The sequence below is a fragment of the Oncorhynchus kisutch genome, linkage group LG7, assembly GCF_002021735.2.
Source record: "Oncorhynchus kisutch isolate 150728-3 linkage group LG7, Okis_V2, whole genome shotgun sequence".
NCBI lineage: Eukaryota > Metazoa > Chordata > Actinopteri > Salmoniformes > Salmonidae > Oncorhynchus > Oncorhynchus kisutch.
This window is the reverse complement of record NC_034180.2, coordinates 8,155,735-8,182,934: the sequence shown is the minus strand read 5'-3', so window position 1 is coordinate 8,182,934 and position 27,200 is coordinate 8,155,735. Positions and strand designations below refer to the sequence as shown.

At 45.2% G+C, this 27,200-nt stretch overlaps 1 protein-coding gene and 1 pseudogene across 1 annotated transcript; one reads left to right on the top strand and one right to left on the bottom strand.

Moving 5' to 3' along the window:
- The first annotated feature begins 10,736 nt into the window (after positions 1-10,736).
- LOC116374649 (transmembrane protein 132D-like) lies at positions 10,737-13,650 on the top strand. Its single transcript, XM_031828228.1, has 4 exons — positions 10,737-10,741; positions 11,044-11,263; positions 11,436-11,627; positions 11,817-13,650. Exons 1-4 carry the CDS (start codon positions 10,737-10,739, stop codon positions 12,711-12,713), a joined length of 1,314 nt encoding a protein of 437 aa, XP_031684088.1. The 3' UTR covers positions 12,714-13,650.
- A 5,700-nt stretch (positions 13,651-19,350) lies between these two features.
- LOC109894132 (DNA repair protein complementing XP-A cells homolog) lies at positions 19,351-22,922 on the bottom strand (annotated as a pseudogene).
- Between the last annotated feature and the right edge of the window lie 4,278 nt (positions 22,923-27,200).

Below are 27,200 nucleotides of genomic sequence, written 5' to 3'. Positions count from 1 at the left end.
ATGGAGAGATAAAGAGTGGGGGAAGGATGGAGAGAAAGTGGGAGAAGGATGGAGAGATAAACAGTGGGGGAAGGATGGAGAGATAAAGAGTGGGGGAAGGATGGAGAGATAAAGAGTGGGGGAAGGATGGAGAGAAAGTGGGGGAAGGATGGAGAGATAAAGAGTGGGAGAAGGATGGAGAGATAAACAGTGGGGGAAGGATGGAGCGATAAAGAGTGGGGGAAGGATGGAGAGAAAGTGGGGAAGGATTGAGAGATAAAGAGTGGGAGAAGGATGGAGAGATAAACAGTGGGGAAGGATGGAGAGATAAAGAGTGGGGGAAGGATGGAGAGATAAAGAGTGGGGGAAGGATGGAGAGATAAAGAGTGGGGGAAGGATGGAGAGATAAAGAGTGGGGGATGGATGGAGAGATAAAGAGTGGGGGAAGGATGGAGAGAAAGTGGGGGAAGGATGCAGAGAAAGAGTGGGAGAAGGATGGAGAGATAAACAGTGGGGGAAGGATGGAGAGATAAAGAGTGGGGAAGGATGGAGAGAAAGTGGGGGAAGGATGGAGAGAAAGAGTGGGAGAAGGATGGAGAGATAAATAGTGGGGGAATGATGGAGAGATAAAGAGTGGGGGAAGGATGGAGAGATAAAGAGTGGGGGAAGGATGGAGAGATAAAGAGTGGGGGAAGGATGGAGCGATAAAGAGTGGGGGAAGGATGGAGAGATAAAGAGTGGGGGATGGATGGAGAGATAAAGAGTGGGGGAAGGATGGAGAGATAAAGAGTGGGGGAAGGATGGAGAGAAAGTGGGGGAAGGATGGAGAGATAAAGAGTGTGGGAAGGATGGAGAGATAAAGAGTGGGAGAAGGATGGAGAGATAAAGAGTGGGGGAAGGATGGAGAGATAAAGAGTGGGGGAAGGATGGAGCGATAAAGAGTGTGGGAAGGATGGAGAGATAAAGAGTGGGAGAAGGATGGAGAGATAAAGAGTGGGGGAAGGATGGAGAGATAAAGAGTGGGGGAAGGATGGAGAGATAAAGAGTGGGCGAAGGATGGAGAGATAAAGAGTGGGCGAAGGATGGAGAGATAAAGAGTGGGGGAAGGATGGAGAGATAAAGAGTGGGGGAAGGGGGTGCTTAGCTAAAAACTTTATGGCGAATCAATCTGGCAGCGAAAGGGGGGAGGACGTAAGAAAGAGGGGAGAAGAAGAAAGAGGAGAAGGGAGGGGGAGGGATGCGGTAGAGGGAGAGAGGGATTATTCACCGTTTCAAATGAATAATTGCGTATTGTGTGAATCTGGCACACAGACAGAGTGAGAGAGGGAGCGAGGGAGGAAAATCACATTGAAAAAGACCTAAAGATCCACAAAAAAAATTGAGGGAAAGAATTCTCAACTGCCAAGAAAAGGGGAAGAACAAGAACTGAATAAAAAAAAGTGTTTTCGTGATCTCTAAAATCTCTCTGCATTGGACTTGGAATACGCTTCTCTGCAGTGACAACCACCAGATACCAACCAACTAAAGAAGAATTCGCTTTAACATAAACTTTGGAACAGCAAACAGGAGCTGGAGCCCTGAACATACGATAACAGAACACGAAAGAGAAACGAATGAACATGGCATTGGAATAAAGAGAAACTCAGAGTGAGCACAGGTGCAGAAGAGAAGAGAGAGAGAGAGAGAGAGAGAGAGAGAGAGAGAGAGAGAGAGAATCGAGTGAAGAGAAAAAAAGAAGAGAGAAGGAAAGCATATATTATTTCTGGGTCATCACCCCCCGATGAGAGGACAACACCTGCCAGGTGAGTTAGGTTGTTAAGCACAGCCAGGTGGGTGATGTTGTTAAGCACAGCCAGGTGGGTTATGTTGCTAAGCACAGCCAGGTGAGTTATGTTGTTAAGCACAGACTGGTGGGTTATGTTGTTAAGCACAGCCAGGTGGGTTAGGTTGTTAAGCACAGCCAGGTGGGTTAGGTTGTTAAGCACAGCCAGGTGGGTTATGTTGTTAAGCACAGCCAGGTGGGTTATGTTGTTAAGCACAGCCAGGTGGGTTATGTTGTTAAGCACAGCCTGGTGGGTTATGTTGTTAAGCACAGCCAGGTGGGTTATGTTGTTAAGCACAGCCAGGTGAGTTATGTTGTTAAGCACAGACTGGTGGGTTATGTTGTTAAGCACAGCCAGGTGGGTTAGGTTGTTAAGCACAGCCAGGTGGGTTAGGTTGTTAAGCACAGCCAGGTGGGTTATGTTGTTAAGCACAGCCAGGTGGGTTATGTTGTTAAGCACAGCCAGGTGGGTTATGTTGTTAAGCACAGCCAGGTGGGTTATGTTGTTAAGCACAGCCAGGTGGGTTATGTTGTTAAGCACAGCCTGGTGGGTTATGTTGTTAAGCACAGCCAGGTGAGTTATGTTGTTAAGCACAGCCTGGTGGGTTATGTTGTTAAGCACAGCCTGGTGGGTTATGTTGTTAAGCACAGCCAGGTGGGTTATGTTGTTAAGCACAGTCAGGTGAGTTATGTTGTTAAGCACAGCCAGGTGGGTCATGTTGTTAAGCACAGCCAGGTGGGTTATGTTGTTAAGCACAGTCAGGTGGGTTATGTTGTTAAGCACAGTCAGGTGGGTTATGTTGTTAAGCACAGTCAGGTGGGTTATGTTGTTAAGCACAGCCTGGTGGGTTATGTTGTTAAGCACAGTCAGGTGAGTTATGTTGTTAAGCACAGCCAGGTGGGTCATGTTGTTAAGCACAGCCAGGTGGGTTATGTTGTTAAGCACAGTCAGGTGGGTTATGTTGTTAAGCACAGTCAGGTGGGTTATGTTGTTAAGCACAGTCAGGTGGGTTATGTTGTTAAGCACAGCCTGGTGGGTTATGTTGTTAAGCACAGCCTGGTGGGTTATGTTGTTAAGCACAGACTGGTGAGTTATGTTGTTAAGCACAGCCTGGTGGGTTATGTTGTTAAGCACAGTCAGGTGGGTTATGTTGTTAAGCACAGCCTGGTGGGTTATGTTGTTAAGCACAGCCAGGTGAGTCATGTTGTTAAGCACAGCCAGGTGAGTTATGTTGTTAAGCACAGCCATGTGGGTTATGTTGTTAAGCACAGCCTGGTGGGTTATGTTGCCAGGCGGGGACAGTTTTGCAAATACCCTACATAACAGAATGATGTAAAATATGATTTGTCACATTTTAGTTTTGATAGTTGTAACTATATGAGGGCGCTGTCAGTGTACGTGTGGTCCATGTAGTAAGACTCTGTTCTGTCAACCACTAAAGAACCTACAGTTTCATGAGGATGTTGATGATATAGGACCTACTGGTTTATGAAGGACAGTTTTTGGATGTATGGTCAATAGAAGCCTACTTCCCCGGACGCATTTTTTTGAACGCGTGTGAACCTGATCCATCGCAACACCTCAACACCTCTCAACACCTCTCAACACCTCGCAACACCTCTCAACACTTCTCAACACCTCTCAACACCCCTCAACACCTCTCAACATCTCGCAACACCTCGCAACACCTAGCAACACCTCTCAACACCCCTCAACACCTCTCAACACCTCGCAACATCTCGCAACACCTCTCAACACCTCTCAACACCTCGCAACACCTCTCAACACCCCGCAACACCTCGCAACACCTCGCAACACCTCGCAACACCTCGCAACACCTCTCAACACCTCTCAACAACTCTCAACACCTCTCAACACCTCTCAACACCTCGCAACACCTCTCAACACCTCTCAACACCCCTCAACACCTCTCAACATCTCGCAACACCTCGCAACACCTAGCAACACCTCTCAACACCCCTCAACACCTCTCAACACCTCGCAACACCTCTCAACACCTCTCAACACCTCGCAACACCTCTCAATACCTCGCAACACCTCTCAACACCCCGCAACACCCCTCAACACCTCGCAACACCTCGCAACACCTCGCAACACCTCTCAACACCTCTCAACAACTCTCAACACCTCTCAACACCTCGCAACACCTCTCAACAACTCTCAATACCTCGCAACACCTCTCAACACCCCGCAACACCCCTCAACACCTCTCAACACCTCGCAACACCTCTCAACACCTCGCAACACCTCCCAACACCTCCCAACACCTCAGAGCTGTAAGGATGTTACGACACTTTTGGGGTTGTGTGGTGTTTCTGGATCCTTCAGGTGTGCAGTGATGGGTGAGCTCAGCTGCTCCAGTGCATCATGGGGGAGAGAGGGTGTGAAGGCTCTCGTGCTCTATTCGCTTCTAGTAGTCGGTGAGTGGTTATTTTTCTTCAAAAAATCTAGTGTATTGAAAAAACGCTTTTTTATGATTTTTTAATGAAAAATCTATTGTATTGATATATATGTTTTTTATGAGTGTATATATACCAACAATTTATCTGCTACCCTTTTCACGTGTTTAAAATAGCTGATATTTGTGATTTACAGTAGGTGTAGGCCTAACAATCTATGTGAAATTGATGTGAAATATACCAAAGAGAAAGAGACACAAACCAGTCAATATTTCCCTCCTCTCCTTTTCTGTCGATCTCTTTATCTCATCCACCAGTACACACATCCCATGCCCAGCCTCCCCTCCCTCTCTCCCTACTGGCCAAAATCATTGTCCCCCCTCCCTGGCACGCTCTGCCCCTGTCGCAGGCTGATCTTGGCCCACTGTTCTCCAACTCCAGCCCCTTCGCCTTCACCCAGTCCCTGCTCATGGTGCCTCCGGCTGGGACAGCCTCCAAAGCGGGGGTCCGGGCTTCATTCGGGCCTTACTCTGTCAGCCAGGTAAATCAACTGGGATAGGGATCCTTGACAATCAGCAGAATGCTGTAGATCTCGACTTAAACGTTTGGAGAATTAGTTCCATAGATTTCATATTATTCCTGCGTGTCCTAAGAAGTTGCACGATCATATGTAACGCAGAGCTCTTTCTCTAGCCCTCTCTCTAACAGTGTAACCCTCTCTCTCTCTCCTCAGCTGGTCTCTGGGCCCATCCTCCCCCTCTCCCCTCCTCTGACTGCGTCTCTCCTCTCTAAACACGTGGAGAGAGAGGGGGATGAAGGAGGAAAGGAGAGGTACAGCGTGCGGGTGTTGTTCCACGTACGAGGGGACACCAGCAGGGGGAGCTGTATCACCCTCCACGCCTTCAAAGAGACCGAGGAGCAGAAGGCTTCCTGTGTCACACAGGTGTGTTCGTGCCACACACTATATGAAGCCACCGTCACCTGTGACCATTCGAAAGACTGAAGCCGGACTAAACGTCTTCTTTGGGACTCTGAATGATGGATATGTCGTGTCGTGTGTTTGTTACACTGGCCAATACACTGAAATGTTCTGTTCTACATAAAGTATGACGCTTGTTCGATATAAAGTACGACACTTCTTCTATATAAAGTATGATACTTGTTCTATATAAAGTACAACACTTCTTCTATATAAAGTATGATACTTGTTCTATATAAAGTACAACACTTCTTCTATATAAAGTATGATACTTGTTCTATATAAAGTATGATACTTGTTCTATATAAAGTATGATACTTCTTCTATATAAAGTATGATAATTGTTCTATATAAAGTATGACACTTGTTCTATATGAAGTATGACACTTCTTCTATATAAAGTATGATACTTGTTCTATATAAAGTATGACACCAAATGCTCACCAATCACTCTCTTCATCCATTCCTCCTCTCCTTTTCCCAGCCTCCACTGGGTCTGTGTGTGGTGACCCTGGCCCTACCTAAGGACTGGTTTGAGGCGGGCCAGACCAGCCAGCCCTACCTCAGCCCCAAACAGCGTGCCAGGCACACACACCGACACCGCACCCGTAATCGGGGACGACGGCACGAGGGTGTTGTTGTCGGTGGAGCCGGTGGCATCCCCTTCCCAGGCGCTCTCCGATACAGCCCCGCCCACGCCGGCGACCGCATCCAGCTGTACTACTCATTGTTCGGCACGGCGTCCAACCTCAAACTAGCGCCCCCTAGGTGTGTGCAAGACAAATTACCACAGTCTCAGAGAGAGTTGTTTTATATAGCAGCTGTGACTTTGAGGGTCGACAATAAGCGGAACGAGGCCAACAGAACCAAAGAGGAAATAGGCTGTTGCAATGGACAGGAAGAGGAGGAGCTACGGTTGGATTCCAACGTGCTGATTCGCTATCGCAGGGGACCAGTCCGAGCGGGACAGCCAATTGGGGTTTCTGTGAACCTGAGGGCCAATTTCAGTGCAGAGTTTGTTGTTATCCGGTAAGTCTTTGTTACGTGATGCTCTGTGATGTAAGTGATAATCCAGCAAATTGAAAAGGGAGACCTGATGACGACCTAAACACATATAGGAACATAGCAGTGTGCAGGTCCTTCTCTTTTACTGATAAATACTGTGTTCATATTTCGATATCAAACCATGTCTCTCATTGCCAGTGTATCTGTCAAGTATGAACAGTATGTATACAGTATGTAGTACATGTACGTTGGGGACGGCAGGTCGCCCAGCGGTTAGAGAGGAGAGCCAGCAACGGGAGGGTTGCCACTTCCATTCCTGGGTCCCACGGGAAAAACCAGCCAGGAAGTGAGCTGGCAACCGGAGGGTTGCTGGTACCAAATCCTAGATGCCATTGTCTGCCGCTGTGCCCTTGAGCAAGGCACGTAACTCCCCCCACAACAACAGCTCAACGGGCGCCTAGTGTGACAGCCCCCAGCTCCTCTCCAGAACCTGTGTATGTGTCTTTCAGAGGGGTTGGGTTAAAAGTGGAAGTCCATTTTCATTTTAAGAATAAAGTGGTCTTAATTTCCATTTTTAGTCATTTCCCAGACGCTCTTATTCAGGGCGACAAACAGTAAGTCACACTATATCTGTATGTCTCTATTCCAGGCTGAAGGTGAAGAAAGGCCTTTTGTCTCTGGTGGCCCAGCGCTCTCTGAACTCTGACCTCTGGGTTGTGAACCTGGAGAGAACCCAGGGCTCCAAACATGATGTCATCTCCATCATCTGCCACAAACTGGCCAGACACATGGACAGCGACGGGTATTACTTCATCATATATATTACTGTACAATATCACTCAGGCACAATATTACCTCAGTGAAGGAACGTATTCAATTTAACCGGTTTGTGAAATGTCGGTTCCATTTTTGACTATATACATTATTCATATTGCGTGCAAGTGATACCACATATGTGAGAGAATATCACTCTGTTAAATATTCCAACATATGTGATTTATTTCCATCAAATGGCTTTTGTCTTACTCTCCCCACCTATTCATCCTGACTCTCTCTCTCTCTCCTCCCCACTCCTTGTCCCTCCCTCTTTCTCCTGTCGCCGCCTCCTCTCCCTCAGTCCCACTGCTCTGCAGCAGGTTGCCTGTCTGTCAGTGGACGGCTTGCGCAGGAGTTTCGGGGTTGCCATGACGGTATCAGCCAGCTGGCGGGTAGAGTACTCAGGCCGTAAAAACCCTCCGCCACCACACGGCGGAGTCGTGAGCAGCTTCTCCTTCACTGACAGAGAGATCGTGGGCATCTCTCCCATAACTGAAGTAGGTGGAACTTTACTCAATCAGGGTCAGTTTCCCGGGACACAGAATCTCCATTGAACATGCCTCTTAGTCCGGGAAATTGGTTTCTTCTTGTTACATTGTCTGTATGTATGTACTATGCAGTAGACTAATGGATAATGTGATAGCTACAGCACATACCGTACATATATGGATCTCTTAGTGTTGCAGTGGACTGTTTCTGCTCATTTTGCTTATTCCTAAATAAGACCAGTAAGCTGAACTTGTTGTCATCAACACACAGAGTTGCATGATCATCAACACTGCCATCTTGACCAGCAAGCCCGTGTCACTTCCTGTCATTGTGCTGGCAGTGGGGCATGATGGGAAGGTGTCGGATATCACTGCGGCGGTGAAGTGCCAGTCGTCCAACGATGATATCGTCAAGGTAAGCAGGTCTACATACTGTACACACACAGGCACAGGGCTCCTGTCCAATGCTGTTGTTTTCTGTGTTTTTTTTTACGCCAATATGAACTTTTTTAGTACATAATGTCTCCGCCATCATTTCCTATGACCGAAATCAGCTTCTGTACATCAGAACAGCAATGACTAACCTCGATTTGGATGACAATTTCTACGTCAACGAGTTGGCACCTCTGGACGTCAGCACCTCTGGACGTCAGCACCTCTGGACGTCAGCACCTCTGGACGTCAGCACCTCTGGACGTCAGCACCTCTGGACGTCGCCACCTCTGGATGTCAGCACCTCTGGACGTCAGCACCTCTGGACGTCAGCACCTCTGGACGTCAGCACCTCTGGACGTCGCCACCTCTGGACGTCAGCAACTCTGGACGTCAGCACCTCTGGACGTCAGCACCTCTGGACGTCAGCACCTCTGGACGTCGCCACCTCTGGACGTCAGCACCTCTGGACGTCGCCACCTCTGGACGTTGCCACCTCTGTACGTCAGCACCTCTGCACGTCGGCACCTCTGGACGTCAGCACCTCGTCAGCACCTCTGGATGTCAGCACCTTTGGACGTCAGCACCTCTGGACGTCGCCACCTCTGGACGTCAGCACCTCTGGACGTTGCCACCTCTGGACGTCAGCACCTTTGGACGTCAGCACCTCTGGACGTCGCCACCTCTGGACTAGCCCTAATCCCTGGGACGAGAAAGAGGAAGCGACGGCGCAAGAGAGGCAAACGAGTACACAACTGGGGCCGAGCTCCCCGCCATCCAGAACCTCTATGCCAGGCGGTGTCAGGGGAAGGCCTAAAAAATGGTCAAAGGCTCCGGCCACCCAAGTCATAGACTGTTCTCTCTGCTACCGCACGGCAGGTGGTACCGATGCACCAAGTCTGGAACCAACAGGATCCGTAACAGCTTCTACCCCCAAGCCATAAGATTGCTAAATAGTTAACCAAATATCTAATCGGAACTATCTGCATTGACCCCCCCTTTTGACTCATCGCATATGCTGCTGCTACTGTTTATTACCTATCCTGTTGCCTAGTCACTTTAACCCTACCTACATGTACACATCTACCTCAACTACCACACACCCCTGCACATCGACAGGGTACCGGTGCCCTTAGTATTTAGCCAAGTTATCGTTATCTAATTGTGTAAGTAAGCACTTCACTGTTAGTCTACACCTGTTGTTTTACTAAGCATGTGACAAATACAAGTTGATTGGTTTAGACTGATTTGACCCACAATCCTCCACTCCCTTTTATCACCCTCTGACTTTATTCAACAGGTGTCAAGCGATTGCTCCACCCTCTTCGTGGACGGAAGTGAATCAGGGGTGGGCAGCACCTGTGTAGGGGTGGAGTTTCTCCTGGGCACGCTCAGTGGGTCCCTGTGTCTGTCCGTGTGGGCTCCTGTCGTCCCGCTGCGCGTCTCCCTGTCCGACAACGAGCTGAGCGCCATCGAGGGCTGGAACCACCACGCGGAGAACGGGTGAGTCCCTGTGCGCGTGCGTGTGTTTAGAGAAAGATGAAGACACACTGAGCAGGAATGACATAAAGCAGGATTAGACATGGCCATGTCATTAACATCATTAACATGTCATTAACATCAAGAGTCCTAAAACAGTTGATAGAACGATTGGAACAGTTGCAACTGTTCCAATATTTAACCTTTATCTAGGCAAGTCAATTAAGAACAAATTCTTATTTACAATGAGGGCCTGGCAATATGGTCTCCTTTTGGCATAATCTCCTTTCCTAATCCCTTTTTGTTCTGTCTCAAGACAGAGCAGGAGGTTCAAACACCAAAACCAGGAACGTCCATTGGTGGAAAATGTACTCGATTGTCATACTTGGGTAAAAGTAAAGATACCTTAATAGAAAATGACTCAAGTAAAAGTCACCCAGTAAAATACTAGAGTAAGAGTCTAAAAGTATTTATATTTAAATGTACTAAGTATCAAAAGTTAAAGTACAAATAATACATTTAAAAAAATCCTTATATTAAGAAAACCAGACCGCACAATTAAAAAAAAAAATGTTTACCCATAGCCAGGGTCACACTCGTTGGACTAGTAACTGGACTAGTAACTGGAAGGTTGCAAGTTCAAACCCCCGAGCTGACAAGGTAAAAATCTGTCGTTTTGCCCCTGAACCCACTGTTCCTAGGCCGTCATTGAAAATAATAATTTGTTCTTAACTAGTTAAATAAGGGTAATTTCAAAACAAGGCATTTGGGATGTTCTCTTGATAAGTGTGTGAATTGTCAAATGTTCTGTCCTGCTAAGCAGTCAAAGTGTAACAAGTACTTTTGGGTGTCAGGGATAATGAATTGAGTAAAAAGTACATAATGTTCTTTAGGAATGTAGTGAAGTAAAAGTTGTCAAAAATATAAATAGTAAAGTAATGTACAGATACCCCATGAAAACAACATAAGTAGTACTTTACACCACTGGCAATGTCTGGTGTAACAGTGAAGGTCTGTGTTCCACTTGGCACACTATTCCCTATATAGTGCACTACTTTTTACCTTAGCCATATGAACTCTTGTCAAAAGTAGTGCACAATATAGGGAATAAGGTGGGATTTGGTCACTGCCAAAAAGCTTCATTCACCATACAAACACTTCAGGCAAACAGCTGGTAGAAGAGACAACTAATTCCCTAACCCAGAGATTTAAAATAGGCTCTCTGCATTATCCACCTCTGATTCCTAGTTGGCACCTGCTCAACAATTTAAACACTAACATTATGACTTGCTGTCAAATCTCAACCAGGGGTCAAATGAGGTCAATTCTATTTCAATTCCAGTCAATTCAGAAAGTACACCAAAATTCCAATTGTCTTCATGCTTTTCATGAGGAAAAATTGGAATTTGATTGGAGTTTGGTTTACTTTTTCAATTGACTGGAATTTAAATGGAATTTATCCCAACCCTCAACATATTTAAGCTTATGATGTCTCCATTTTTGGTTTTGCCCAGCTTCTATGCCACATCCATATTTGTGTAATATCTCTCTCTCCTCCTCATCCATCCATCCTTCTCTCTACTATCTCTCTCCCTCCCTCCCTTTCTTTCCCTGCCCCCCAGCTGTTCTCCAGTGTACCAGAGGTCCACGATTCAGGTTCTGACCCAGTTCAGTGCTCAGGGGGGCCAGGGTAAGCTGACCTACCTGCTGGGCTCCTCTGATTGGTTTGTGGATGCCACAGAGATGGTCCGTAATTGGCTGAGGGTAGAGAATCCTCGCGTGGCGGTACTCGACAAGCAGAGCAATCTGATTGGTCTACACCCGGGGAAAACTTCAGTTCATGTGAGTAATATGTAATATGATGTTGTATTTTGAATAGCATGGTGCATTTTAGTTGAGGGATGGTCATTACAAATGATGAAATCTCCATTTGGTCAGATCTCAAATATATTTATAACCTATGGAAAGTAAACTTGAACAAGACACCACCTTTATTGGCACCCCTCTCTCTCAGGTCATATCAAGCCAATGGGACGGTGTTCTGGGTAGCTGTGATGTCATCGTGACCTCTGAACCCGTGACCCCAGGTGACCTCTCAGTGCAGGTTGTGGGAGGGCTCAGTATGTCAATCAATGCAAGCCCTGCCCATCCGGCTGTTGTCACGGCAACAGTGACAGCATACAACATCCTCTACCACCATGGGCAGGTGAGTTCAGTGTTTTTCTTGACCCACTCACTTCACTAAAACGTTTTAGTTTTACATAACAGCAACTTCTGTGGGACATTTTTGCTTCAATGGAAGGACCTTTGTGCTTCAGTATGGTATGATACTGAACATTTCTCTCTTTCTCCCTCCCCCTTATCTCCATTGTCCTTCTCTCTCTCTCTCCACCAGGAAGCGTCAATCAGTGTCTGGCTCCAGTTCAGTGATGATAGCACCACGTTGCTCTCCACCTTCAGCCGTGGTACCTTCGCCCTTCGCCTCTCCTCATTGGCAGAGACCGTGGTTGCCGTGATGCCCGGCCCGTTGCTGCGCGTCGTCGCCCAGGGCGAAGGGGGCGGGCCTTTACTGAAAGCAGAACTCCTGGTCACCCCCTGCAAGCCAATGGCGAACTCCGTTGACGGGGACCTGGCCAATTCGAAAGAAGGAAGCGGGCCCAGGAGGCTGGCTAAAGGATCAGGTTGGATCAGGGTGAACCTGGACACAGACCTTCGTCCAATGGGAAGCGAGGAGGCGGACTTTGAGCTGCTCGACATGTCGGACATGCTGGTTGAGTCATCGGACAGGGACGTTAAGTACAGCAACTTCCTGGACAATGACATCATCATAGGGAATGTCACCACCGTCAAAGGTGACGACTACTATGACAAGGCCGGCGATGGGATGATCGCCAGGAACGACCTGGAGAGAGCGGTGTTGACCCCAAATCACGAAGAGAGCGCTGTGTACTTCTCTCCCGGGGTGGAGAGAGAGAGGGAGGAGAAACTGGAGGATACAGAGCTGGGGGTGGGTGTCGGGGCAGTTCTCTCCCTTCTCTGCCTCTCCGTACTTCTCTTCCTGGTGAATTGTCTGCCCTGCGCTTTGAGGGAGCGGAGGATGAGGAGGAAGGGCGTGAACACGGAGGGTGTGGAGGGAGTGGTGAAGGAAGAGGGGGAGGAAGGAAAAGAGGAGGCGGCAAAGGGTGTTGCAGAAAAGAACGACATAATGACATCGTACCCCGGGGTAATATCGCTCCATGAGACTATTCCAGAAGAGAAAGAGGGGCAGTCAGATCAAAGCATTGACCATTAAGGCTGCATCCGAATAGGCACCTTAATCCTTTTAAAGAGTTAAGAGCCCTGTGGTCAAAAGTAGTGCACTCTGTAGGGGATAAGGTGCCATTTTATTCAGGCGAGAAAGGTTGTTGATAAAAATCATCGTTCTTAGGAAAATTGACTACGTATTCCTGTCACCGTGTCACCAACAATGTATCTTAACATCTTACAAGGTCATCTTCGTATAGGCTAGTTTTTTTTCTCGGTTATTTATGTATGTCTGAATGTTTGTCTAGCTACCATCGCACATATACAGTAACTATCCAACATAAGTCCAACATAAGTTAAATACGTGTGCAGAAACAATGCACGTACCCGACTGTACATATCTGTCATATTTACTTTATTGGTATTATTTCACATTCATCCATATACAATTGGTTGTCATACCTTTTTCGATTTAGGACTCAATGCAATCCGTATCGCTGAAGTTCACCACTATATTGCAATTGAATGTTAAAGGCAGCGTTCCCGCGTTCGAGGAGACTGAATTCACGATAAATACGGCACATTTCAGCTCAATCGGAAACGACCTTTACATTCCAATGAATCAAGCCCTTTTAGGCCTATTGACGAAATAGTATAGGGTTGCAAAATCCTGGTAATTTTCCCCCAAAATCCCGCCGGGATGACTTCCAGTTGATTCCCAGATGACTCCCAGTTGATTCCCAGATGACTCCCAGTTGACTCCCAGATGACTCCCAGTTGTAGGATGCCAACATGCTGATTCCCACCTGATTCCAGAGATTCTCCAACTGGGATTTCCATAAGAACTGGGAATTTGGGGCAAGTTACCAGAATGTGCAACTTTATTCCTGCACATACTTGTGATTGCTTTATGTCTCTCTCAAATGTCAATATGCCTTGTATACTGTTGTTTAGGTTAGTTATCATTGTTTTAGTTTACAATGGAGCCCCTAGTTCCACTCATCATACCTTCGATACCTCCTTTGTCCCACCTCTCACACATGCGGTGACCTCACCCATTATAACCAGCATGTCCAGAGATGCAACCTCTCTAAACATCACTCGGTGCCTGGGCTTACCTCCGCACCCCACCATACCCCTGTCTGCACATTATGCCCTCTATTCTACCACGCCCTTTGTCCCCAACGCTCTAGACGACCAGTTTTGATAGCCTTTAGCCGTACCCTCATCCTACTCCTCCTCTGTTCCTCGGGTGATGTGGAGGTAAACCCAGGCCCTACGTGTCCTCAGGCACCCTCATTTGTTGACGTCGGTGATCGAAAAAGCCTCGGTTTCATGCATGTTAACATCAGAAGCCTCCTCCCTAAGTTTGTTTTACTCACTGCTTTAACACACTCTGCCAACCCTGATGTCCTTGCCGTGTCTGAATCCTGGCTTAGGAAGGCCACACAAATTCTGAGATTTCCATACCCAACTACAACATTTTCCATCAAGATAGAACTGCCAAAAGGGGGAGGAGTTGCAATCTACTGCAGAGATAGCCTGCAAAGGTTGGTCATACTTTCCAGGTCTATACCCAAACAGTTTGAACTTCAAATTTAAAAAATGAATCTCTCCAGAAATAAGTCTCTCACTGTTGCCACCTGTTATCGACCCCCCTCCTCTCCCAGCTGTGCCCTGGACACCATATGTGAATTGATCGCCCCCCATATAGCTTCAGAGTTCGTTCTGTTAGGTGACCTAAACTGGGATAAGCTTAACTGTATCCGCTATGGGTCAGCGGTCAAACGACCACCCCTCATCACTGTCAAACGCTCCCTAAAACACTTCTGCGAGCAGACCTTTCTAATCGACCTGGCCCGGGTATCCTGGAAGGATATTGACCTCATCCCGTCAGTCGAGGATGCCTGGTCATTCTTTAAAAGTAATTTCCTCACCATCTTAGATAAGCATGCCCCTTGCAGAACTAAGAACAGATATAGCCCTTGGTTCACTCCAGACCTGACTGCCCTTGACCAGCACAAAAACATCCTGTGGCGGACTGCAATAGCATCGAATAGTCCCCACGATATGCAAATGTTCAGGGAAGTCAGGAACCAATACACGCAGTCAGTCAGGAAAGCAAAGGCTAGCCTTTTCAAGCAGAAATGTGCATCCTGTAGCTCTAACTCTTTTGGGACACTGTAACGTCCATGGAGAATAAGAGCACCTCCTCCCCGCTGCCCACTGCAGAGACTAGGTAACACGGTCACCACCGATAAATCCATGATAATCGAAAATTTCAAAAAGCATTTCTCTACGGCTGGCCATGCTTTCCTCCTGGCTACTCCAACCCAGGCCAACAGCTCCGCCCCTCCCTCCCCCCGCAGCTACTCGCCCGAGCCTCCCCAGCTTCTCCTTTACCCAAATCCAGATGGCAGATGTTCTGAAAGAGCTGCAAAAGCTGGACCCATACAAATCAGCTGGGCTAGACAATCTGGACCCTCTCTTTCCAAAACTATACGCCGCCATTGTTGCAACCCCTATTACCAGCCTGTTCAACCTCTCTTTCATATCGTCCGAGATCCCTAAAGATTGGAATGCTGCCACAGTCATCCCCCTCTTCAAAGGGGGTGACACTCTAGACCCAAACTGCTATATACTGATATATATCCTGCCCTGCATCTCTAAAGTCTTCGAAAGCCAAGTTAATAAACAGATCACTGACCATTTCGAAACCCACCGTACCTTCTCTGCTGTGCAATCCGGTTTCCGAGCCGGTCACGGGTGCACCTCAGCCACGCTCAAGGTACAAAACGATATCATAACTGACATCGATAAAAGACAGTACTCTGCAGCCGTCTTCATCGACCTGGCCAAGGCTTTCGACTCTGTCCATCACCGTATTCTTATCGGCAGCCTCAATAGCCTTGGTTTTTCTAATGACCGCCTCGCCTGGTTCACCAACTACTTTGCAGACAGAGTTCAGTGTGTCAAATCGGAAGGCCTGTTGTCCGGACCTCTGGCAGTCTCTATGGGGGTACGACAGGGTTCAATTCCCGGGCCGACTCTTTTCTCTGTATATATCAATGATGTTGCTATTGCTGCGGGTGATTCCCTGATCCACCTCCACGCAGACGACACCATTCTGTATACTCCTGGCCCTTCCTTGGACACTGTGTTAACTAACCTCAAAACGAGCTTAGATGCCATACAACACTCCTTCCGTGGCCTCCAACTCCTCTTAAACACTAGTAAAACCAAATGCATGCTTTTCAACCGTTCGCTGCCCGCACCCGCCCGCCCGACTAGCATCACCACCCTGGACGGTTCTGACCTAGAATATGTGGACAACTATAAATACCTAGGTGTCTGGCTAGACTGTAAACTCTCCTTCCAGACTCATATTAAACATCTCCAATCCAAAATCAAATCTAGAAATCGGCTTCTTATTTCGCAAAAAGGTGCCTCCTTCACTCACGCCACCAAACATACCCTAATAAAACTGACTATCCTACCGATCCTCGACTTCGGCGATGGCATCTCCAAAATAGCTTCCAATACTCTACTCAGCAAACTGGATGCAGTCTATCACAGTGCCATCCGTTTTGTTACCAAATCACCTTATACCACCCACCACTGTGACCTGTATGCTCTAGTCTGCTGGCCCTCACTACATATTCGTCGCCAGACCCACTGGCTCCAGGTCATCTATAAGTCTATGCTAGGTAAAGCTAGCATAGACTTATAGATAACAACACCCACCCGTAGCACACGTTCCAGCAGGTATATCTCACTGATCATCCCCAAAGCCAACACCTCATTTGGCCACCTTTCCTTCCAATTCTCTGCTGCCAGTGACTGGAACAAATTGCAAAAATTGCTGAAGTTGGAGACTTATATTTCCCTCACCAACTTCAAACATCAGCTATCTGAGCAGCTAAACAATCGCTGCAGCTGTACATAGTCCATCTGTAAATAGCCCACCCAATCTACCTACCTCATCCCCATACTGTTTTTATTTACTTTTCTACTATTTTGCACACCAGTATCTCCACTTGCACATCATCATCATCTGCTCATTTATCACTCCAGTGTTATTCTGCTAAATTGTAATTCTTCACTACTACAGCCTATTTATTGCCTACCTCCTCATGCCTTTGGCACACACTTATAGACTTTCTTTTTTCTACTGTGTCATTGACCTGTTTATTGTGTTATTGGCTTGTTTATTCCATGTTATTCCATGTGTAACTGTGTTGTTGTGTGTCACACTGCTTTGCTTTATCTTGGCCAGGTCGCAGTTGTAAATGAAAACTTGTTCTCAACTAGCCTACCTGGTTAAATAAAGGTGAAATAAAAAAATAAAAATGTTCTGGTTGATCTCATCAACCAAAAGAAAAACCCACTAAATATACATTGTAGAATTACTCATGTGAAACTCATTATTCTCCTGCTTGCCCCACTTTTCACAGGGGGCGAGAGCCCCCATTCTGAACCCACACTGCAGGCATACTATCAGTGGTGTAAAAAGTACTCAATTGTCATACTTGAGTAAAAGTAAAGATACCTTAATAGAAATTGACTCAAGTAAAAGTGAAAGTCACCCAGTAAAATACTACTTGAGTAAAAGTCTAAAAGTATTTGGTTTTAAATATACTTAAGTATCAAAAGTAAATGTAATTGCTAAAATATTCTTACGTTTCAAAAGTAAAAGTATAAATCATTTCAAATTCCTTATATTAAGCTGTGTAAATTCAACACAGGGACACCCAAAGTCAACACTAAATGAATCACTCTATTGTCAGCAAGCTGGAGAGGTCCTAGTCAAACTTAGATGCACTTTCAAACCCTTCATTCTGGGTTACCCAATCTAATTAGTAGCTGATCCAAGCACAGGCAGGAACCAAGGATTATTTATGACAAAAGAGACAAGATGAACATTTTTAAGACTGTCCCTCCAGACTATACATATCCTTCACATAAGCAAACTATGTATTTATGACTAGCCAGGGGTACACTCCAACACTCATATGCCATTTACAAATAAAGCATTTGTGTTTTAGTGAATCCGCCAGATCAGAGGCAGTAGAGATGACCAGGGATGTTCTCATGATAAGTGCTTCAATTTGACAATTTTCCTGTCCTGCTAAGCAATCAAAATGTAACAAGTACTTTTGGGTGTCAGGGAAAATGTATTGAGTAAAAAGTACATAATTTTCCTTAGGAATGTAGTGAAGTAAAAGTTGTCTAAAAATATAAATAGTAAAAGTACAGATACTAAAAAAAAATACTTTAAAATACTACTTAAGTACATTACACCACTGCAGACTACTTCATTGGTTGCTTGGTGAAAGGCATCAGTATTACTCTTTGAGCCACTCCAGAGTGTTTGACTATCACACTTGCCAGTCTTAACTTTGCATGAGTAAGGCTTCGAACCCCCGATTGTCAGTTTGTATTAAATTGTCTAGGCATATTGCACTAGTGTTTATGATGTGAATGCAATAGTTTAAACCTTACATTCACGTAGCCCCTAAGAAATATGATGGTCAATTTGCCATGGGCTTGATGTGACTGACTGCTTGGGGATATAGTTAAAATTCACCACACAAGTATAGCAAAAGCTCATGTCATAACAGTATATTATCAATATCATAGATCAGGGTTATATTTTTCTTATGAAACTCACCGAAAATGTTGGAGTTTGCAGATTGTAATTCTGGACAGGACATCTCTTTGAAACAATTCAGTACACGTCTATAGCCTGTACCCACATTTTAGGTATGCTATAGGTCTACAGTAGCCTTTATGCCAGGGTCCCGCCTACTGGCGGCCTGAACTTTGCCCACGCATGGTTTTATTTGGCTCCCCAAGTTCTCTGTGCAAAGACTGATTTTAATTTTGGAAATCTGTTCCCAAGTATTCCTACGTATAATAGAGATTTGATTGTATACCAAATGTAAGCAAAGTTGGAAACGATTATGTTTTAGTCAAATATACCCGTTTGGGCTTCTTGCGCTCAATTTGCAGTCTACAAAATTATTTGGTGAAAAAATAATAATAATTGGCCCGCGACTGAACTTAGTTGACGAACCCTGCTTTCGACCCGTTCCCCCCTTAATAAAAAGTCAACCACGAAGCGCTGCATTTAAATTGATATACCGCGACATGCTGAGTCACATCCAACAGCTACTGCATAGCAGCTTTCGTTTGCATAAAATAAAGACACGACGATACGTATTGTTGGACAAAATAATATCATTCAAATTAAAAAGGGGGAGTCATATTGTACCTTCACAGTTGCTCCCTTTAGATTAGTGACGTCTGGACTACGGAGTCCTTCACTCATTAGATGAACTACGTGCGGGTGGTTATAACTAGAGGTTGCTTCAGAAGCCTGGGTCGGCGCACAAATATTCAAGTACGAGCACGAACTGGATGGAGCAGGCGACCACAAACCAAACAACGCAGATCATAAAAACGACACATTACTTACAGCGTGATTCTGCAACAGAAAGCAAAGGGGAAAAAATAAAGTTGACTACCATTTTCAATGAATGTTATGCAAATTAAATAAATGTGATTGTGGATTAATAAATTATCTATCAATCTATCGATCTTAACCAAGGTGGGAAAAACGGCACATTCGTTTCAGAGATTGTCTATAGATCTAAAACAAGTCAAGTACTGACGCAAAAAAGTGATCACATTATGGAAAAATATATTTATTTTGCACATGCAGATCCTTCTACACATTATTACATCCTAGAAGTGACAAATACAAAATGGAAGTTATCAATTGTTTAGCATGTTAACACAACATTGCAGCCATCGCCAGCTTCTGAGCCGTACGTTTCTCTGTAAAAATGCGTTGATGTATTAATGCTCTCTTGCGGTGGCTTTGTGTAATGGCATGTGCTGAGACAATTTCAGGTAGGCCTCCTTGCTTCAGCTTCAAGGCATGTGAGAAGTATGATGTATCACTCATTTGAATCTCAGTTTTACATGTCTGGTGTATTACCAGAGACCCCCCCCAAAAAAATCTAAAATAACTCCCCCTATGAGCCTCCGATTTAAAAGACTCAAGGCTACATCTCCTCATAGGTCAGATTGTGTTCACAGGTGTTTACAGGCCTTCCTGTAGAGATCCTCCTCTTCATCCACTAGTTCCTCAGGGCCGTGCCGGTGAGCACTGGTGTCCTTTGTCCACACGCTGCTCCTCACTGCACGACAACAGCTCTGTTCACAACAGAGAAACAAACTATCCCATCTATAACAGGCGTGTAGGAATTATTCAATTAATGACTTAAAAATACAAGTCTGCACACTGTTTGCCAGTATCACTTGTGTTTACAGCCTTCAGTAAACACAAATAGAATGGCAAGCACAGCGTGTAGCTTTTTTCATTTAAGTCAATAACAAAGAAATACAACTGAATGACGTGTTTTCTACAATCCACTGGGGGGTGCTAGTGTTCTCTCTATGTCACTATCGCTCAGATAGTTTTGTAATGAGAAAAGGTAACAAATGGGGAAATTTAAAATGACTAAAGTTCATATTCAGTTTAGAGAGGTTAAAACACTGTTTGGCTAAAATATATTTCCCCTTTTCTGTAATACACATGATTTCCAGTGTTCCGTTTGTGACACTCAAGGTGCAGGTTGATGGTCACTAGACTTGATAGTGAATGTTATGAATTATTCTTATATCTGTTGATAGTGTTTGACACCAGACTGGATGTACAAGGACACACTGATTATTCACTGTTGTATTGTACTGATGACATCCTGTGAACACTGTGATTCTGTATCAGCTGACAGTCGCTACCTTTTTGTTTTGTCTTCCTACAAGCCTCTCTGGCTGGTGTTTACTGAACATGTGGTGCTGTCTGATTAGGATAGAAAGGCCCCGTCTCCAAGAGGTCAGTTAGACATTTTCTCTGCTTCTGGGCTGGGTGGTGTCGCAACTCCATTGTTTAAAATGGACTTTACCAACAATTGGTCTTCTTTTTGTTAATCTGGGAATTCCTATTACAATGACTTATCTGTTGAAGTGACATTGCGTCTGAGTGGGAATCAGAAAACAGTGTTACTGACCTTTTTGTTGATGCGCTTCTGCACCTCCCTGTTCTCCTCTCTGGACTCATTGGCCTCCTCGGAGCCCCACACCTCTAAGGAGCACGGAAACCTGGAAACACACAGCACAATATCATGTCTACTTAGATAACCTAAATACATATTTAACATTGAATACACATCCATCATTAAGAAATGTATGCAACATTATGAAACTGAACACAGTCAGTTTTCTTCCGTTTGGTGCCTAATGAACAAACCCTGGAACACACCGAGGTAGGGGTAAACAAACCATAGTAGGGAAAACTGGTTCAGTGGCAGTAAGTTCAGGACAAGGTGAGGGAAAGCTAGCCTGGCATTCAAACTGATTGAAACAATATTGGTGAGAGCAGTGTGTACAGTCTGGTTTTACCAGGCTAAGGGAAAGCAGCCGGTTAGAACCAGTGATGGTTGGTATCGGTAAGCTTGTCCTACCTGCAGCTCGAGGTAGATTTTGATGTCTCCCCGGTGAGGGTTTTGTGGGGTTCTTCTTCAGGACAAACCTCAGCACTGGCTCCCTCTGGTCCAGGTCCCAGTCCTTCAGTAGGTAGAGCTGCTTAGCCTCCATACGGGATATCAGCTTGTATTTCACCTCGTCGTCTCTGATCGGGGGGACATTAACAGAGGGAAGACAAGACAGAATACCTGTTCAGATGCATTTTTGCATCCTCTTACCATTGAAGCACAATGCAAACCAAAGCACTATGTAATACTGCAGTGCACTCAGTTTATAGTGAATATGTGGTTCTAGCAATCAACTTGTCCTGCACTTATGTGAACACTATTATGAGAAGCACACTGTACAACAACAACAAATATATATATATATATATATATAGTTATTTGTGTTGGTTGTCATCGACATGAGAAGTATGACTTTACCTGCAGTTACCAGATCGAAGCCGTTCGCTGAGGTAGGAATCCATCAAACGGCGTGTCACAGTCATCACACAGCAGACAGTTAGCCTCCATCACCGGGGCTAGGGGGAGGACGGAGTCAGAGAGAGCAGCAGAGCTCAACACTAAGCCTGAACGCCAGTCAGCCTCCATCACCGGGGCTAGGGGGAGGACGGAGTCAGAGAGAGCAGCAGAGCTCAACACTAAGCCTGAACGCCAGTTAGCCTCCATCACCGGGGCTAGGGGGAGGACGGAGTCAGAGAGAGCAGCAGAGCTCAACACTAAGCCTGAACGCCAGTTAGCCTCTGCTCTCCTGAAAACTACTTACGGAACTGTCAGTAGACTGGCACCCAGGCTCAACACTGCCAATACACTACTAGTACATTTAAAATGATTACATTCTAGTCATTTTAGCGCACACACACTTATCCCGAATCACAGGCAATGCAGAGTGCTAGGAGGGAGAGGTCAGCCAAGGTGTCTTGTCAGTAAAAACTGATCTACAGTCATTCAGATAGTGGTTGGTCGGTTGTCACTGTGCCATAAATAATGTATTATGAACATCCTTTATAAATAGGGGACGTCTGTAATACCTGAAACTGACTCCACTCAGCATGTGGAATGAAATGAATCCAAAGGGCCGCACATGAACCAACAATGAATCTTTCTCTGTTACACCGGACATGCAGAGGATCTGCAGATAAGATTATATTTACATCATGCAACAAATGTAAATGACTTCCCCCTGCCATATTTGACTGACTATTAATGCACATGCCTGGTTGATGCACAACTTTCTTTGTCCTTTGTTCCTCCTGTCGCTCTCCGTCAAATGAAGAACCATTCTCCAGAGTCGACTGTCTTGGCGACTTTAGCCGAGGTTCCACCCCCTTCTCCTGCCGATTGTCTGCTGGCCAGTCGGGCTTACCTCAGCATCAGAGCCCGCTGTTTGTTTCGTTCGATATGGGCTCTCATCGCAGGACACAGATCGCAGTTCTTGGCTTTGAACTCCGAATGAGAAGAAGCATTATCCTTCACCGGCGTTGGAGGCTCCAACAGATCAATCGCAAAAAAAAGCATGCGCTAACTAACTTAGCGGTAGGCTAAACTCTCCAGCGTCTTGGAAATTGCAATTAAGTAAAGTTGTTTACCAGCAAGACAGCGGACAGAGGGGTACAATTGTTTGTGTTTTTACTTTTAACCCGCGGGCACAGCGGTGTGCTCGAGTTGCTGGCGGCTGCCATTTGTCGGTTGCACAACCAACTTCCGGGTTTTTATCATGTCAAAATAAAAGCCCTGTTATGAAACTGCTGCTGCTTCTATGTGACCGTGAGGTGTCGCCGGAGAGCGGACATATACCACCTCCACTCAACACTAGTAGTTCTTCACAGCTTTATCCTGTTCTTTATTGACTATGTCCTCACTGCTGGGCCATATCCTGAAAGACCCAGTGGCAATGTGCCATATTTGATGTAATGGGCTTGCTGTAGCAATATCTCCACTTGGTAAAGCGCTAAACATATGGCTCTGACTCTATCTGCAGTGTGACCTGGCTGTTGTCTTGTTCATTAACAAATGTTTATTCACTGTTTGTAACTCGATACTCATGAATGCGAGACAAATGATTGAAAAGATCAAGTTAAGTTAACGGACTGTGTCATCGAGTAGACATGACGTTGTGTGTGATGTGACGTTTTTTAAATAATGATTGTAGGTATAATAAATACAAATAAAACAAAGTTAAATCGTATTATATTCTACCGTGACCAACCATGTTCCCTTTCCTTCCAGAGACTCTTATCAGGTAGTTCACACATAGATAGGCTAATCTGGTAATGGTTCCAACCTACCAACATAAGGTCATTCTCACAGAAACTCAAAGTCGGGGGGGAACTGCAGTGGGGTGGCCCCAAAAAACAATACATATATATTTTTTTTTAAGGAACAAAACTTTAAGAGTACAGATTATTGTATGGGACAACATACAAACGTTTTTGAGGAAAAAAAAAAAAAAAAAATACATTTTATTGAGTAAATGTATTTCATTTGGATAACAGATGAAAATGTAATGAATTGACGGTTATTTGTTGATGTAAAATCTACATTTTACAGATTTTAGGTTGTGTCATGAGATTTGGTTGCGGAAAAAAAATAGAGTCCCTGCTGAAAAAGCTTGAATATTCACTGCAGTAAGGGTGTCCATACACTATGCTTAGCGTCTATTTAAAGCAGTGCAGGAGAGGAGCTTTAGTCATTACCGATCGTAATCTCCTTTTAACAGAGTTGCATTAATCTATTGCTCTTTTTAGGGTACCACGGAGAGTGCTGCCAATACACTGAAATAGAGACTATATTCCCCCGCGTTTTAGAATAACAACACAGTCTTAATATGGGATCCCGAATAGAAGACAGTTCAATTCCGTGTTAAATAGAGACTTACTGTAGGTTATATCGGTATTCCATATGCTTGTGGTCCCAATGTCAATAATATCAATGCTTCACGCAGTAACTTTTGAACCCTTGGGATTGACAAATTGGCATTGACCTTTACATGCCTCTAGAAACAAAATGATTTAAAAAATAAGAAAAATAATTTCACATTTAAAGGAAAATAAGAATCATGTTTTTTTTTTATAACACCTCAGTTTGAGCATTATAAGGGTTCTACCTTACATGACAATTTAGCCGTTATGTAATATATTTAGCCTGCCTCGGTTCTTCTTAAAATAGCCGTGACGGACAGTTACATGGGTTACTTTGAAGCTGACCTTGGTTAGGCCTAACCTGTAAAGTAGTTTAGCTGCCTTCCCACACTACCTCATGTCATCTAGGGCCAAAGGGCAAGGACACTTATGCTGTATACTAGTACCACAGGTGGCTGGTGGCACATTAATTGGGGAGGACGGGCTCATAATAACGTCTGGAATGGAATGAAGGGTATCAAACACATGGTTTCCATGTGTTTGATACCATTCCATTCACTCCATTCAAGACGTTATTATGAGCCGCCCTCCCCTCACCAGCCTCCTGTAACTAGTGCCCATCTCTACTACACTTCTATCCTTTACTTCTGCCATACAGTACCTACTTACACTTATAAAAGTCAGGAGCATATGATTTTATCTCGGCATGGCAATAGCATTTGATGATGCTCAGTACTTTGGCGCAGGTTTGAAAACCATGTCATGTATTCCTTCTGTAAAGATTTCTGTGTCAAAAGGCTCACGGTTCCTGTACTGAAATCCATATGCATGCAATTGTGCAGCCAACAGGTTCACATCCAAAGAACAGGCACCCAGCAGAGCAAACATGCATGTCTCTTCTTCTTTACCACATTCTACCTTTCTAACAGGCGATGGCTGACTGCTGCCCCACGGCCTACCCATGTAAGGGGTAGGCCGGGGGGAGGGGCGAGAAGAGAGCCAGTACAGGTCAGATAAGTCGAGCTCACCTTCAGCAGAGAGGCTGCAGAGCATTACAGCCCTAATGGCTCACGTGTTTAGGCTGACCTCACCACCACCAGCTTTAGTCTCCAGAAGAAGAAGAAGAAGAAAAAGCTGTTGGGAGGATTCTAATACACCCCCCCCCCCTCCCCCCTCTCACCCCCTCCTGCCCTCTATCCATCCCTGCGTGTGCTTACTTACAGCTCCATATGACGATGAGCCTCCGTAATGGACAGGTCTTTGACAGACGCCCAATTCTACACATGGACTGGTACTGTAGGCCTATAAGCGAACACAACGTGGCTTTTGAGCCTTGGTGACATTGTACTATAAACAGGCTACCTGGGGAGGCAGGTAGCCTAGTGGTTAGAGTGTTGGGCCCGTAACCAAAAGGTTGCTAGATTGAATCTCGGACCTGACAAGGTAAAAATCTGTCATTCTGCCCCCGAACAAGGCAGTTAACCCACTGTGCCTAAGCCATCATTGTAAATAAGAATTTGTTCTTAACTGACTTGCCTAGTTAAATAAACTAGATATTATTTTCTTTTCAATTAAAAAATAAAACTAATGTTACCACAGTAAACATCATAAACAGCTATGTCTTTGAAAATGGGCAACAAGTGTAGTACATTTACATTTTGGTCATTTTGAAGACACTCTTATCCAAAGCGACTTAACACAGCTCGAGGAAGAGTCTCTGTGGTTCCAAACTTCTTCCATTTAAGAATGATGGAGGCCACGGTGTTCTCTGGGACCTTCAATGCTTCAGACATTTTTTTTGGTACCCTTCCCCAGATCTGTGCCTCAACACAATCCTGTTTCGGAGCTCAATTTCAAGTCTCATAGCAAAGGGTCTGAATACTTATGTAAATATGGTATTTCTGGTTTTTATTTTGAATGCATTTGCAAAAAAATTGAAAACTCGCTTTTGCTTTGTCATTATGGTGTATTGTGTGATGAGGTGAAAAAAGTATGTGGACACCCATTCAAATGTGTGGATTCGGCTATTTCAGCCACACTAGCTGCTGACAGGTGTATAAAATTGAGCACACAGCCATGCAATCTCCATAGACAAGTCAGTTCATAAAATGTATGCCCTGCTAGAGCTTCCCTGGTCCACTGTAAAAGTTGTTATAGTGACGTGGAATTGTCTAGGAGCAACAACAGCTCAGCTGCGAAGTGGTAGGCCACACAAGCTCACAGAACGAGAGTGCCGAGTACTGAAGCGAGTAAAAAAGATCTGCCCTCAGTTGCAACGCTCACAACCAAGTTCCAAACTTCTTTATTTAACGGTTATTTTACCAGGTAAGTTGACTGAGAACACATTCTCATTTACAGCAACAACCTGGGGGATATTCACAGGGGGATGAAGGAACCAATTGTAAGCTGGGGATGATTAGGTGACGGTATGAGGGCCAGATTGGGAATTTAGCCAGGACACAGGGGTTAACACCCCTACTCTTACTATAAGTGCCATGGGATCTTTAGTGACCACAGAGGTGAACACAGGATGCAGTCGAAATAGCAATAGCCTTCAATTCCTACTTTATTGACTCTGTCAGGGTACTGACACAGAACCCCTCCACTGGTTTCTTGGGCTCAGTGCTAGTGAATGACACTCAACCTGTCTTCATCATAAGGGAGGTTTCTGAGTCAAAGGTGAACAAGGTGATTAGCTCACTAAAGAACTCTAAAGCCAAAGATGTGTTTGGGATGGACTCTACCTTTCTTAAAAACTACAAAGAGTCACTCATTGGCCCCATTACTAAGGTCACCAACACATCTATTGGTCTCGGTGTGTTTCCAAGGGTATGGAAGTCGGCCATAATAACGGCTATCTTTAAATCAGGCGACCCTGCTAACGTGAGTAACTACAGGCCCATTAGTATACTACCTGTGGTGTCAAAGGTTGTTGAAAAGTGTGTAGCAGAACAACTGATTGCCCACCTCAACAACAGCCCCTTCACATTACACTCCATGCAGTTTGGCTTCAGAGCGAAACACTCCACAGAAACGGCCAACTGCTTTCTTCTGGAAAATGTGAAGTCCAAGATGGACAAAGGGGGTGCTGTTGGGGCTGTGTTTCTGGACCTAAGGAAG